The 16,741-nt window shown below is 37.5% G+C and overlaps 1 protein-coding gene across 9 annotated transcripts in view; it reads right to left on the bottom strand.

Moving 5' to 3' along the window:
- The window catches only part of shank3a (SH3 and multiple ankyrin repeat domains 3a), a 140,030-nt gene that overhangs the window by 93,736 nt on the left and 29,553 nt on the right, over positions 1-16,741 (bottom strand). For 8 of the 9 annotated variants that reach the window (XR_001776702.1, XM_017305277.1, XM_008411317.2 and 5 more), the window contains exons 2-3: positions 15,388-15,591; positions 11,986-12,057 (exon numbers count right to left, since the gene is read on the bottom strand). Coding sequence is in view for 8 of the 9 variants with exons in the window: in XM_017305277.1 (XP_017160766.1) it covers positions 11,986-12,057; positions 15,388-15,591 (276 nt within the window). In the remaining variant the exon portion in view is untranslated. Of the gene's footprint in view, positions 1-3,744; positions 3,913-11,985; positions 12,058-15,387; positions 15,592-16,741 lie in introns of those variants that run through there. The other variant, XM_017305280.1, reaches the window with a different exon arrangement.

A 16,741-nucleotide genomic window follows, 5' to 3' on the forward strand; every position in this document is an offset into this window, starting at 1 on the left:
TTGCTTTAACCAACCAAATAACCAGTAACAACAAGTAAAAGACAAAGCATATAGTAAAATACTAATGTAATACTATAGTCAGTGTAAATGTATAACTACACAAAGCAAACTAGAATTCTGGCTTAATATAATTGCAAGCTTAAAACTCTAATACAATTAAATACAGGCAGATCAATTACTATGTTGCCAGTATTTCCATTTCACGTTGTTCTAAATGTTGCAGCTGCTCTGTCGTGGCAGTAATTTGCTTTCAGGGCAAACCTGGTGAATGATTGTCGAGGTAAGTGTCTAACCTCTGTAGCCTGGCTCCTAGTAGCTCTCTCTGAACGCAACAGCATGATCCCTCCGGAGAAATCCTTTTCAGGAGAAATTCAATAAGATGTTCAGGGTAATATCTGGTATTCCTCCTGATGAAGCACAGTTTAGGCAGGCAGAACAGTCAAAGCTTTCTGAATTAGACTACGGGCTAGAACAAAACCGAATAAAGCCACAGCCTCTTCCCCACTCAACAACACAATGACTAACTCAGAGAGTGCAGGTTTATTGTATAGTATAGCACCCCCCAAACACATGAACAAATAAAACCGTTAGTAGCACACAAAGGCCACAGATGGATGATGGCGAGATGGATTATCACAGATAATTACGCTTAATGGGTAGCACGAGACATTTTCACATTTATGTGTAAAAAAAAATACTGTAACTCACTATAACATGCAAATATGAAAACATGTTTTTTTTTTTTCCATAAGCATTTTTGGATCTAAACTGACTGAAGGATTTTAAGTTGTGCAATGACATAGAGTCAGCATGTTTTCTTCTGTTGCATAAGGTACGACAATAAAAGTTGTGTTTTTGTTTGTAAGCAGTGTAGTGAGATAGGATAGAGGGAATGCATGCTGTCATCAGAATCAAAGAGCCCAGAGAAAGAAAAAGCTGAATCAGGCCCAGTCATGTGCTTTCAAACTGACAGTAGGACAGAGATGCAGACAGCAGGGGCGGTGTGTGTGGGGGGGCAGAGCTGGTGGATAAAACACAACCAAAGGAATCTGTGTTGAGCTGGATTTTAGCCAAGTAGAACTTAAGTCAAAATAAAGCTGAAAATACAGGAACAAAGACTGTTCTTTGTGTTTGAACCCYGATGGCAAACATCCCTTCAGGCGACGGAGAGGGCAGCCAGCACACTCCAGGCTGAGATGAGAGTTGTGTGGGTAGCTTATTCATGCAGCCTGATGATTATTAGTACTCTATTGTACTCCCTGTCAATGAAACCTGATTTAACAATCATTTATTCATACAGACTTACCCACAACAATTGTTCTGCAGTCGGTTTAATGTATTTTTTTTTCTAATGTGAAATCAATTGTACTCCAACATTACGACTGTAAAACCAGGTGGCTCAACAAGAGGGAAGGTGAAAAAGTATAGTAATGAATGGATGGATAACCAGGATTGAATTCACTCTCGCTGATCATATTTTTCCTAGCAGCATCTTGGATGAGCTGCTGCTGAYAGAGATTTGTTTACAGAGACCCCTATACATTTTAATCTAACAGACTGAGGTATACACAGGTTTTCTTTGCTGTAATAGAAAACTCCTAATTCTGAAGATATTTTTAACGTCAGTAGGTTGATTTAGTAGCAGACTTTTCATGTTTAGTTGAACTGAGGTCTATATCCATCCAAAGTTGTTTTTTGTTTTCTTTTTCATGCTCTTTGGTCTTTACCCTCACAGAGTCTAGCTTGAGACCTGATTTCTAATCTTTCATCGACCAACAATGACTTCTGCATTTTCTGAAGTGAACTTGGACCCATCGACTCCCTGATATTTTGGACACACAACGTCTCAGTGACTGTTTTAGATTATGTTCAAATGGTGACACTGAAAATKAACAGTTCTACATTATCAGTAGGGCAAATATTGTAACAGATAAAGATGTAATTAATCTTAGCAAATGTATGTTGTTGAATGAGAGTTGGAAAAAAATTCCAAATGGAGTCTTAAGAAAACCCCACATGTGACCTATGTTTGCTCATATTTATAACTGCAAAATGTCACAAAGTTGTCCCAAGTGTTCCCAAAAACTGGGATTGTGAGAACAATTGTGAAGTGGGGGGTTGTAAAATGACATTAATAAACTGCATTTAAAAAATATAWACCTAATAGCAATTTTTGGAGGAAAAGCTAAGCAGTCGAAATATGGGCAGAATTAGTTTAATGTATGTGCTGTGTGTGTGTGTGTGTGTGTTTTTTTTTTACAGCATTAACTTATTTTGTGCATCTGAAAGTGAAAAGAATCCCAGTACATACGTACATGCTGAACATAGAGAGAACGTACTGCATGTATTTTAAACAGCCTAGAGCTTTAATTTCTACATGGCCTGGTTTCAGACTATACGCAACAAAACAGAATCAATTCCTTTTACTGTAATCCGCCGCTTCCCTCTCCATCTCTCTCTCTCTTTTTCACTCACACYTCACACAGTTTAAGTGAAATATCAATGACAAGTGAAAATACAAAGACTGCGACAGACTGGCGACCTGTCCAGGATGACCCTGCGTCTCGCCTGGAAAGTTAGCTGGAGATAGGCACCAGCACCTCCTGACCCCACTTAGGGACGAGGGTGTAAAGAAAATGGATGGATGGATGGAAAATACAAAGATGGATAGGGGGCAGTGCAACTATTTGTCATGAATAAATCTTTGAGATTTTTCAGGAAATTAGGTCACAATCTAATATCTAAAATACCAATTTGTACATTGCTAATTTAAAACTCTTTCAATTTGTWAGACATAATGAAACAACAGAAATGACATGGAGACAATCTCAAACTTTTAACAGCTCATAAATTCTGTATGTACAGAATCAATAATTGACCTGAAGTGGAGATGAAAACTTAAAGCAGGCGGCATCGCTGAGCAGTAGCTCATGTCAAACATTTTGCAGGGCAGAGAACMGACTGACAGATTTGATGCTTCAGTAACTACACTTCCTATATATTATTTATAAAATGCAAACTTTGATGGGCTAATAAATCGTCTAATTTTGCCACAGCTACTGCATTAGCTCCATTGTCCTGCAGCTAATGGTGAAGCCATATTTCATCAGTAAACATCAACAGSAAMGKAAAGAACAAATGTACGTACTAAGCAACTTCAACAGCAAAGAATAGAGGACAATACTTTACTTTTAGAGCCTTATGCACACATTCAAATAAATTTAAATGCAGAAACACATGGATATTTTTAACTGTACCGTGCTGTCACTTGCAAACATAAATGACACACACATAGAACCATTTTGGCCCTGTCTCCTCAAAAATAAAAAACATAAGCAAACCACTGTCACTCACATTAACCAAATCTAGACACCCATCTAAAGATCCCACAACATACCAGACACACACAAACAGATAAAACCTCACATATGTGGGCCAAATGCAGCAAACACCGAATAGCTGAACCAGAGCAGGGGAAAACATTAGCATTCTGTCGGGGTTTTAGATAAGGCTGCACCAGTTCCTCACACATCCAACATGCAGCAGAGCATAACAACAGAACGAAAGCCAAAGAGAGAGGGATTGAGAGAGAGGAAAAGCTTAGGCAGGTAGTGAGGGATGGACCGTGAAGTGTCTGTGAATGGCAAGAGTATGGGAGTGCATGGAAAAGGCAGGGAGAGGTGTGCTTAAACTTCAGCTAATGGYTGCAGTAAATAAAGAAGATGATGAGATCAGTCAGGGTACCTTACTATAGAGCCTGGCCTTCCTGGCTTCTTCACTAGTTTTGTCCTTTTTCTCAGCTTGTCGTCTTCTTCCAAGAGCAGATCCCATCTCACACACACATGGGCACACTCCCCCGGCACACGCAAACTCCAGTGGGTCAGCTACAGTTTTCATGCCACTACATCCTCCATATGGCCATAACCAGACCCCCACCCCTCCGGACAGTCCCTCTTTCCTCCACCTCCTCTTCGTCTCCTCCSCCCCCTCCCCCTCTTTCACCGCCTTTCGTCTTGTCAAAGTAACACGTGGAGACTCACATGACCGCTCACACAGACACTCCTGACTGTCTGTTCATACACAGACGGATAGAGTGTTGGTAAAGGGTGATTGTGCTGGAGAGCAAGCCGAGAGATAAAGAGAGAGAGAGAGAGAGAGATTCAGGGGGAGGGAGGAAAAACACAGTGAAGAGAAGAACAATCAAATGAGAAAAATGAAAAGTATGAAGAATGAGGAACTAAACTAAGAAAAGGTAAATATACAAAAGTAATCGATTGTGTAAATTCCATTTCAACTTTCACATTAGTTACTGTTGAAATAACTTACTGCAATAAGTTCAGGCTGGATAAATAAACCCTCAGTGAAATCTGGAATCTCAAAATATCATCTACAATGAGCTACATTCTTCATATAGTTTCATTAACAAATGCAAAATAATGCATTCATAACTCATTCATAAACACAGCTATCAACAGAAGCTCAGTGCAGGAGGAATGCCATTACTCTGYTGAGAATTGGTCTGTCTCACACTTGAAACAATCCTACAGATTGTTGCACTAATGCCCTAAGCTTGTGAAAAATAAGATCATTATTATCCAGAGGAAATACATTATAGTTTGATGTTTAATTTTTAAAGACAAACACACAAAAAAAGCATTAACAATAGCAGTTTATACAAGAATGTACTCCATATTYATGGCCACGTTATCAAACTGCGTCACCAACTCTTTTAGAGACAAGTTTGCCCAACTTGCTCAAATCACCAACAATCACCATCCGCTTTATCAAACCCACTCTGCTAGTATCAAACAGTTGCCATGGATACATCGTGTGCACATCCATGGGGGGAACTTCCACTACATCCCCTACTGGGATGATGTTTGGTGACTGGAAGGGACTGTGGTACCATACATTCCCTCTAGGGTTTAATGAACCAGTTTCATTACATTAGATCAACATTTAATAGATGCAAGATCTAGAGAAACTCTTATTAGTTTACAAATATAGAATATACCTAGAAAGTACCATCTAGTTTTATCATAACAAGAATCCAGAGAAATCCCTACTAGTTTATAATGGACTTATGGACTTCTTATTCTTAAACATGGGGAATGAATTTGTTGTTTTATACTTTTTTGTTTTCTTTTTTCTTTTGCTCTTTCCTTTGGTTTAATGTTTTGTTGCATTTGCTTCTAATTCATGTGAAGCACTTTGAACTGMCTTGTTGCTGAAAATGTATAAAATTCTAAATAAAATTATCTTACTTTACCTATTATCTGAATAGCACAACTWMAATTTATCMAAAAAAAAAAGCCAGATGATCTATTTATATTCCAGTCTGTCATGTGAATTGTCCTTCTTTAAGATGTCATGAGAGGCACCCATAGAGGTTTCTACTGCTGTAGCCAATACACTTTAAGGTTGGATGTGTTGTGCATTCAAAGACAGTATTCTGCATACTTTAGTCATTAATAAATMTTTTGCATTTCWATTACATCAAGTTAGCCTGTCCATTTACTTCTAACATCTGAGGTACTGTCMTCCACACAGCTGCTCTTCACTGGGTTATGGGTTACCTGCACTTTTTCAGACAACGCTCTGTAAGCTAGAGAGGTGGTTTTGCTAAAAAATCTAAACTGATCAACAATTTCGGATCTACTGTTATCAGAAATTAAACATGTTATCTTAAATTACATGCTTATTCTAATGCTTGGTTTTAACTTCRGCAAATATTTTTTTCTTTTTCTTAAGAATTTCTTAAGAATTTTTTTAAGTGGCCTTCTTTGACGGTCACCAGACAGGAAATTGAAAGAAAGAGAAAGGAGGGAAAGACATGCAACAAAGGTCTCAGGGTCAGGAGTCAAAATCAGGACGGTTATATTGAAAAGTATAACCCCTGTATCTGCTTCTACACCACGCAGCGCCTCTAGCAAGTCATTTTTACCACATCTAGATGCTGAAATGCACAGAGTTGATACTATTTGACACGCTGATTATCAACTGAGTTAAATAGGAATACCTAATAAACCATGTGTTATTACTGTGTATTATTTCACAAAGCGTTTCAGAAAACTGAAAATAAATTTGAAAATAAATTGCAGGTTTTTTTTCAGCACTGTGCTTCGTGGCATTCATGACCACATTATGAAATGGCAATACAATTAGCAATACAATCACTTGTACACATGCACTCTGTTGTCCCTGAAAGCATACTATGGAAATTTTCCATGTAGTTACCATGCATGGTTAACCAGGGCAGTAACACAGTGACGAGGTCTGGTTCAGTCAGGCAAAGATAAAAAAATGAATGGCAAATTCCTATCAACTATGACCTAATTTTAAAGTTTAGCCTGAAGCTAATGAACACCATGGTAGCAAAGTAGGSTAATGCTTCACCTCTGACTTACATGACAGCATGTTGTGGGATGAACAGTGAGGACAGCAGCTGCAATGACTAACACAAGATTTCATTCTTCACTGTTTATTAATTTACTGCACAAAAATAAAACATGCTTAAAACAAACTAAAAGAAGAGGAAAACAGCAGGCCTACATTGTAAAACCAATGTTTGTTAAATATTAGCAAAGCCTGGAGCAAGAAATGCGGATCTTAAACATGCATGATTGATGACAACTGCAACAAMGTTCTCTGTCTTTTTCAGTATTTGATTTGCAGGGAATCTCATGTTTGACAAAGTCTGCAGAATCAATGCTGGTCTAAATCCTTATCCTACTTTCACACAGTCTGCTAAGATGAAATACTATTATCTTCACAGGTATTTGTTGACTCTGACTCTCCAAAGAAAGAATGTTCTCCCAGATAACTTCTTACATAATTGCCCCCAAACACCATTCACTCATTTATGCTTTTAGTCTGCAGGGTAGCATCAGATGCAGAGATATCTTGAATGTTTTACTTGTTCTACTGCAACTGACCTGAGAGAAACATTGATAACAAGGAATGCTATCTAAATATATGATTTACTTATTCCGTGAAATCTCTAGTGGCAGTAACTGATCTATTTTGTGTACGTCACTTCAGTACCACTCACTCATTCACCACTCACTCATTCACTCAAAGTAGAACTGGAGAAGCCAGAAGCAGGTCTCACTAGAGTGATATAAGAGTAATATTTGAGAGCATGACTCATCCCTTACTCGTTGCTCTTCTGTCTGTGTCTCATTCAACATTTCTCACCGTTTCCCACTGAATCCTTTATCTGAAGTGCACAGCAGATTCACTGGTCAGGAATTTACAATGAGGAAATCACTTATCTGAACAGTCATTTTTTAATAATTTATAATTACCCAAAATATGTTTCAATCAGACCAAGTTCTTAGCTAGTCAGTTGTTGCAAAGTTCATGATTTGTTTTAGAAATTCACCATATATTTCAAAATGTTACTTTTTTTTAGTACATCCAGTTACTGTTATGTGCACACAGGGGTTACCAGTTTCTATTTCAGCAACTAGACGTGGTAAAAAGGAATTGCTAGATGCACTGCGTAGTGTAGAAGTAACATTCAGCTAAATGTTATAAACTGATGACAAAACTAAAACGCTTCACAAATTGTTCACTTCTACAAAAAAGTAAATTATATTGAAACATGGCAGACCTTTGTAGCCAAATGAAATATTCAAATCTGGGACAAAAAAAAAGCATTTTAAGAAGTGGTCATTAGTGCAAGGATTTAGAGAATTGTTTGTTATGTCGATGAGTTGAGCGGCAGGGCTTATAGTATATGCAGTCACTGTGAACACAGAGATTACTAGTCTGTATTTGGCTGACTGTCTGGCAATGGATGTGGACGGTGCTGAAGCACCATGAGTGAGAATCCAGTTCAAATTAGTGGCCACTGTTCAAAGTTACTGCTGAAGCTGTTAATAAAGTTGAAATACGAGTTTGCACTTAAAAACACAATCCCTGTCTCCTGACTTTCTGTGTTTGCCACAGCATGTTTATGCGACTGACTTTGACTGAATTGTGCAGAAATAAAAGGCGGCTGAGTGAAACAACAGTGCTGCAGGGGACAAGAATCCAAAATTGGAAAATAAAATAAATAATAGGACTCCACAGTTTTGATAATAAATGAGAAACTGTTCACACAAGCATTGGTTCACGTGGAAAGAAATTAAATAGTTTAAGTCTACTTTTTTGTATTATGAATAAAACTCACTTTAGAAATAATGTGTCATCAATGGAACATAGATGACAAATTATCTATGTCATCTGTGACATAGATAATTTGTCATATCTATGTCATAGATGACAGAATTTGTCATCTATAACAAATATATAATTTGTTATAGATGACAAATGACCTATTTGTCATCTATAACAAAGATGACAAATCTTTGTTATAGATGACTAAGATTTGTCATAACAAAGATTAGGTTCATGAGTGCCAAACATGAACCTCATCAAACTGAAAATGAAACAGATTTTCAAACGGATTTGTTTATATATCTTGTTTATCTAAATATCATAATCCTGAATATTACACCCTGCGCCTGGCAAGTAACTGATGCAAGAATTCACTCGTCCTTACTGGCTCAACACACAGGAAGTGACAAATGTCAGCAAAAGGCCAAAGGTCACCTGGGGTGCAACCCATGCAATGGCAACAACGACAACTAATTATTTTTCAATGTTGTGTTGCATCGCAAACACGCGTGCGCACATCTACGTTTACGACCTTGATATTTCACGTGCACAAATTTATCAGGAGGAGCGCAAATGATTGGCACCTCATTGCACAAGTTCCTATTGAACGGAGAGAGAGTGACATCACCTTCCATGTGTCGAGCCCTTTACTGGAGACCTGAGTGGGAGGAGTCAGTCGATGCACAGAAATGAAGATTTTTGTCATACAGTTCCCTTAGTAGAAAGATAAACGTGATGACATCCAAACTTTTACATAATTTGGGTGAAAATGTAGTGGGGATTTAGCAGCCACATTGTGAAAAAAATAGAAAAAAATGCTTTCTTACTTGTTTTACAGACTACTCATCAAAGGAAGTGTTGTACTAAATGAAAGAGTAAAATTAATTTCAAAAGGTTTTACATGGGTACAGTACAACCTAAAGCACAGACAGACAATTTGGTTATTCTCTTATTCCGCTATTACATGGACGATATAAAACAATTTATCTTGTCCCAAAAAATAGCAAAGTGGCAGCAAAGACAATAGAGACGTATCATTTCAAGAAATCAAGAAGAGAGAAAGAAAAAAGATCTAAACTATAATATTATACAGAAATTACAAATCAGCAAAGTTTTTTTTTCCCATTTGCACATGCATATGTGTGCATGCACCAGTACCAGTACGCATGTTGAGAGGAAAGTGGAAAAGTTATGCTGTTATTATTCCATGCAAGATGGGGGATATTTCTGATGAAAAATAGTTGGGAACTGCAAGCATATCAAAACGTTCAGCTTGTTGTCATAAACAATAACAAGCCTTATTCTGGGACAAAATGTCAGAAATATGTAAAGTCAAAGTGAATCAAGACAGAAAAGTAATATCCAAACTAGAACACAATGCAGAAATAAATTGCTTATTGTTTCCTTCAGAATAAAATGCAGCATGGTTAATATCTTATTAAAACCCAGCTGACAAAGTTCTTGTGACAAATAAAAAACAAAACAAAACAGCAACTTGATAAATTCACAATGCTAATTCCTCTGGCCATCTGATGAGGTTCAATGCATTTGCAGTAAATTTTATCTCTGTTCCACTTATCACACCCACTTACAACATGAATATGCATTCAGGCCCAAATTGGGTTCAAATTCTCCTCTAATTACACAGCTTTGCATATCCACAATGCTTTTTCACAATATTATACTGTATGTTTGTAGTTTTTACAAGTGGTCATACAGCACAACATCTGAAAAAGATCCAGAGAGAGAGTGAGAGAACAAACATACAAACTCCAAAGAGAAAAGGGTAAGAGTACGACTGAAAACCTCAAATCACAGAAAATGCCTTTATTTCACTTAGTGGAGGTCTTATTTTGAGCATGCTGGTTCACAGTCATGGTTTAGTGGGACACTGAAGGCAACTAAGCCATCATTAGTGTTATTAATTCCATCTGTGCATTTCCCACTGTGACAAATTAAAAAGTCTGCTGTGAGAAAGGTCTATGCTCTGACTCTGCCAGACTGTCTAAAACTCATAACAGAATTAAAGAGCTGCTCTACGTTCTGCTCTATGTTTTCCTTTCTGACCACCTTTCTTTGTCGAAATCAGTATCTGGCAAAATTACCCCTTCGAATCTGTTAACCAAAGCCTGCAGATTTGCAATGTGGAGACAGAGATTACTGTAGCCGTCTGGCCCATCTGCGCTCTGCTCATATCTGAACTAACACACACCAAAAAAACGTCACGCCACTCACTGCAGGTAGGTTTCAAAAGATTGGAACATCATGAAAAAGTTAAAAAAATGTTTTACTAATTTTAAAAAGAAAAATTAATATGCTATATTAATATGCAGAAGAAATTGGATTTTTGGGAGTCATGCAGACAACAGACTGGAGCAGTCTCAGCAGGTTGAGCACAGTTACAGTGATGGGAGGACAACCAGTTGTTATAAAAAGATATTTAAATTATATACTCTTAAAATGAATTGGGAAGATGAGGAAAGCCTGAACTAACAATGCAAATGAACAGAAAGCTGCTCTCAAAGCAACCTGGCCTTCCATTATACCTCAGGAGTGTCACAAGCTGAAGTACTCCAAATCTGTGTGCCATAATTATCAAAATTACAAAAAAAATTGGTTGAAATATGTCATGAATCTATGCGAGTTTCCCTTTTGGACGAAAAAAAAGATATTTCTAGATTCCACAGTTTTTCACCAACTTAGTTCCTGAAGTGGTGACCAAAGAACAAATCTCTGTTTTTCACATTTTTAATACAAAAATCAGTGTTGTCCCATTTATATGTGATATCTAATTGCAGGGAACTTTGTGGAAGAGCACATATTGTCCTTATATGAGCCTCTTAATGGTTCACACAGCCTCAAGGGGTTAGTTCAATTACACATGAATGAACTATCAAATACAGAGAAGGACTTTTACTATGTAGCTGTTGATGAGCAACACATTAATGTTAGTAAATAAAACTTAACAAGATCCCTCAGGACACAAATATCTAAATGAAATTACAGACAAGCAGCAAGGAAATACTTTGATTCATCTTAAAGAGCAAAGTAAGTGTGGCTAAACAAATTGGAGTGTACTTGTTTTTGAGATTTTAAATGTCATCAGTAATATTTTATATCTTACACCTTGACTTAAGTGGCAATCATATTTCAGCAAATTTTCTAAAATCAGCAGAGGACTTGTTACTCATATATCTGTCCTTGCAGATATATCAGGCGTGTATCTTACATACAGCAAAATGCCTTGTTATCTGAAAATCAGCATTAACCCTCCCATGGTCTTAGCAGGGTCAAGTAGTGGGGTAAAGAGGGAGCGGGATGGGGTTGTCCCATCAGACTGACAGTTTCCAAAACCACACAAAAACCAACCTTGTAAAAGCGCAGTGTGACCCCGCCGAACCGTGCACAGAGTAAAACACATTTATACATTAATACATGTTTTACCCTGCCTCTTAAGAGCATCAAAATCTTGCTTATTGTAGAAAAATTGCATAAAACTGACAGGACAAGGAAAAATTGGAGAAAAATGTAATACCAAGCATGAGAGGTCAATGAAGACCTGGGTAATGCAATGTATTATTACAAGCCCTCCTTACAACCTAACTGCTGTAGACAAACCAGACATCATATCCACACTTTTAACACACACATTTTGWAATTATATAATATAAAAAGCATATAATTTTTTAAAAATATTGCGTCTTAACAAAACAGAGATTTGTTCTTTGGTCATCACTTCAGGAACTAAGTTGATGAAAAAAATAAAATATCTTGAACAGAATAGTTGAAAAAACATCCATTGTCTGCAGCCTTTCGTCTTACCTTAGTGTGAAGCTTGGACAACTGCTTTTCATCTATGTAGGTCTGTGTGTAGACACGTCTTTTATAGCGGAACTGAAACAAAAGAGCAAAACACATTTGACAGTTTAGGTTTAATGTTTTTGTTTGTCTAGATTACTGAAATCATTCAGAATTAATTACGGAACCCTTAACTTGTTTTGTAGACAAAATAATGATTGTAATTGTTTCATAGCTGGCACTTAAAAGAGAGAGGGTAATGATGAAGAAGGAGGAAGTTCTGTCAGAGACATTTTTACTCTTTTAATGTGCTGGGGGACAACAAATATCTCACGGTAAACACCTGTCAGCCCTTTCCAACATTTCTGTTTATTTTTTATTTTTTCCAAAGTCTATAACTCATGAAAACTTTAGTACAAAGTTTAATTGCAAAACAATAACAAACAAATTTCAAACTTCACCAACATAGTAAATCCAGAAGCGAACAGAGGATTTTTAGTTGCTAATCCAAACCTGTCAATCATCTCTGCACAGTCCCGGCCCGAGGGTCCAACTGCAGGTCAATCAATGGCACACACAGTGTTCCAGCAGAGCAGCGGCGGACATATAAATACACACCCTGCTAGATCCACACCTATTCAGCTTCACTGCAAGCTTTTTAAAGTTCAACTACAAACCACTCAACAAACATAAAACAAGAGAGGAACATTTATACAAGTCCTGTGTGTCACTAATGCTCTGCTACCACAGAGCATTTCAGCAGCAACAAAAAGACAAGCTTCACTTCTTCCTGGCATTTCCAATTGTCCACATAAACTAGTTAAAATAAGGAGTGCAATTATATCGAGTCATAATATTTAAACCGGATACAGCTAAATGACATGAGGTTTTTCCAAATGAAATGCTGGAGTAATGTTAAAAGTCATTAGTATTCTTGTTTTTCTCCTTGATAACGCTCTGCTCCTGATGACCTGGGGGTAATTCTGAAAATAAACATGACTTCTCGTAAAACCACCTGACAACTTTAGCCCCGACTCTGTGCATGATATTCTCTCAGATCACAAACTGTGATAGACAAGCACTACAATTATCTCTGAGAGATGACAGCTGCTCTAAACACCACACTGCCATTGAGGACAGCATTATTGTTATGAAGTTTGACTGACACGCCATGACAGCAGCAAACAAACAAACATGGGGACGGATCCTTTGTGAACCGGTGCGGGACAAAAAAAACAACAACAAAAAAACATTTGCTTGCAACAATACATGCTAGTACTGATTATTTACAAGATGGGCTTTTTTTTTTTTAGAACAGATATTAATTATCAGCCCACTTGATAACATGTCATGTTTTTCCAGTGTATAAAACTTAGTCCAGAAGAAATAATTTCAGTGTTTACCACCTTTATTATGATGTATACATTTGACAATTCAGCTGTAAAACAAATATTAGAAGGAATTATCAAAAAAAATAATAATACTGTAACAATTTGGTTCCATAAATATGCAGTTTGAGCATCCAGTCTTCTTGTCTTCATACAGCTGATACTAGTTTATATACAGACCAAACTTCTCTTGCATCAGGTCATGTAGAATTGCAAAAAAAAAAAAAAATACTTCTAATGCCACAATGATGAGAGAGAATTTGCCAAATATTTTTTTAGGAATGTCTTTAAATTCAGAAGTTTATACACTGAACAATAACTATCTTTTCAAACAATGACACATCTTCAGTTGTCTGCTAGAAAGCCAAAAATAAAAATGGACCCTACTTATTTAACATAAAGCATATAAAAAATAGCTTCAACCAGAAGAAAATGTCAGTGTTGGAATAGCTTTGCCACAGTACAGAACTAAATTTTGACAGAAAATGTGAGAGTTTACCTGAAGAAGGCTGATATATGTAGAAAACCTTTGTAGGACATAGTATATAAATAAATATTGCAAAGCCAAGACTTAGGATGCTAACAAACTCCAGACAAAGAAGACTGGAGGCTGAAACTGAAGGTTTACTTTAAGAGTGTGCAAACTTATGCTACAAGGTTGTTGTGTCTTCTTCAGTTTTTCTCTCAAACAAATCTGCTTATTTTTCCATTTCTTTGTATAGAATATAGGACACATTGAAGAGATTAAAGCTTAGATTTGTTTTAACCTCATATTCGTACAAGTTTGGCATTTAAACATTGGCTTATATACTTAAAATACACTGTATGTGTTATGGATAAGAGACATAAAAAAAGACATGATTTAGAAATAGTGAGGTTGAATAATTGGGGCTGAATCGTTAATCAAGGTTGCAAAGGCCTTGCAGTCAATTGGATGCATTTTGAAGAAAATCTAAAAACAGTATTTTCCGCACTATAAGGTGCACCTAAAAACCTTCAATTTCCTCAAAAGACGAAAGTGCGCCTTATAATGCTGTGCGCCATATATGGACCAATATTGAGCCACAACAGGTCTAGCAACTACGGTAAGCAGCCGCCGACTTCATTTTCGCCCGTAGAAGAAGAAGTGCGCGATGCATGCTGGGATAGTTGTCAGAATGCTGGTTTGTTAAAAAAGTTTGAATGACCTATCTACCTACTGACCTGATAATCAGGTCATCTGCAGGTCATTTAGCACCACGTTCTCCACGAACATGCTGTGCACAAACGGAGAAGGGTGACCATCGTCCGGCCACGCCCCGGCCCAGTTGCGGAAGGCTCTCCTCGCCGACCCGAGTCGGACTGTTTTGTTGACTTTCTTTATGTCAACAAAGTGGCTTCAGATATTCATCCGGGGTGCTTCGACTAGGGTTACCAAGGGACCAGCCCCTATACATTTAAAGCCGGGGTGGTCGAGGGAAAAGAGACGGAGACTGCGGCGGCAGCGGGTCAGTTGGTCTGTGTTATCCAGAAAGCAGTTGGGCACAATATCGTAACAACAACACCGTGAGTGAAACAATGACTGGGGCAGCATACTATATAAAGTACTCGGAGACCACTTCTTTATCATTACACATCCAAATTTGTAGAGTATGGAACAAATCGTGTGGCAACCCAAACTGTAGCATCTATTCTATGTGCCTCATAACGCGGTTATGGTGAATGTGAATATATGAAAAACGTTTTAAAATAGGCCATTCATTGAAGGTGCGCCTTATAATCTGGTGCGCCTTATAGTGCGGAAAATACGGTAACTGCTTTTAAGCTACAGATTGAGTGGAAACAAGACAAAAAAGCATTTTTTTAAATTTAAGTTAAACATTAAAAAACATAACTAAAGATGGGTGGGTTCAAAACTAACTGAGATTTTTAAGAATTGACAATCCTGATTGGGAGCATCAGCATGATACAGTGATGTTTACCCCCTACATTTCCTTTCCTTAGCTCTCTCCTGCTTACGGCCCACAGTGTTTCATGCATACACATGATCAGCACCTACCTCTAGGTATGGTACAGGAGCAATGGATGGGAAAGGGTATTCCCTCAGCTGTCTCTCCTCATCCAGAAACTTGCCAGCCTTGCCATTGTAAGCCGGCTGGAATAGGCCATAGTTGAGCACATCCTTCAGGCTCTGGTTGAGGGTACAGAGGATTCGTTGCTTGGACAGCCAGATTGGTGCATCCACGTTGAATTTCAAACATTTCTGCAGAGACAAAAGAAAAAGAAAACAAAAAAAAAAGATTAATCATCCGTTCTTTTTACTATTACCTGGCTTTTATCAAAGATATTTCAGAGTTCCCATTTACTGATTTCCATTAGGTGATAAAAGTGTTTATACTTAAAACTGCATGAAATAAATTTAATTTGAGGCACGTATTGAACTTGCTATCACTCAACCTGCTTGAATCATAACTAGACCTTTAGTAATAAGTAATTCACACTGGTGCAACTAGACCATCCAAAACAGATTACAAAAGGTCATTTTCAATGCCAGTTGTGACTATTATACTGAACTAAACAAAACTAAAACAAAAAGGTTTTCACAGACGCTCTTGCCCTTAGAGAAATTCAGCTGCAGTATGTATAAGTGCCTACACATAAAAAAAAAATCATTAATATAAAGAATTTTAAGGAAGTTAATTATGCTTGCTGAAATAATAAAAGTATATCATACTCTTATTATATTGCAGTGTCAGTAAGAGACAGATAATCTGAAAAAAAATTAAGTTCTTGTGCCTCCTCTCAGTGGTCCTACTGCCATCTACAGAAATGCACAGCTCCACGTCAGAAACAACCAATCAGAGCCAGGAGGAAGGACTTTGCAATGTCAATCAGGCTTGTGTATGCACTGCTTAAGATTGCCAGTTTGCTGCAACTAATGGCGGAAAAACAATTGACTGATCCAGAAAATTGTTTATCTGTCGCAATCGGTGGCCGTGCTTACTAGTCTGCCCACTCACAGCAGGCTCCACGGTGGCGGAGGAGATGTGGAGCAGCAGAGCAGCTCATACACAACTTCTGATTGGTTGTTTCTAACCGAGTGATGCATTTCTGCAGATTCCAGGGAGCACAGGAACAGGGAAGGCAGGGGAACCCGTTTTTTTTTTTGTTTTTTTTTTTCGAATATTATCTGTCTCATTTAGTGACAGTTTTAACAAATATCTGCAAAACATCTTTTTAGAGTGTCATGGATACGTCCATTGCAGGAGATGTGTTTTAGTAACAAATGAAACACTGCAAAGATGTTGATGACTGTGGGAAAGATGTGAACAAAGCAACCACTTAACAACTGGAGTCAGATAAAACAATTATGTGATGCACAAAATGTAATCAAATTTATAAATGCTCTATAT

The sequence above is a fragment of the Poecilia reticulata genome, linkage group LG6 (assembly GCF_000633615.1).
Source record: "Poecilia reticulata strain Guanapo linkage group LG6, Guppy_female_1.0+MT, whole genome shotgun sequence".
Lineage (NCBI taxonomy): Eukaryota > Metazoa > Chordata > Actinopteri > Cyprinodontiformes > Poeciliidae > Poecilia > Poecilia reticulata.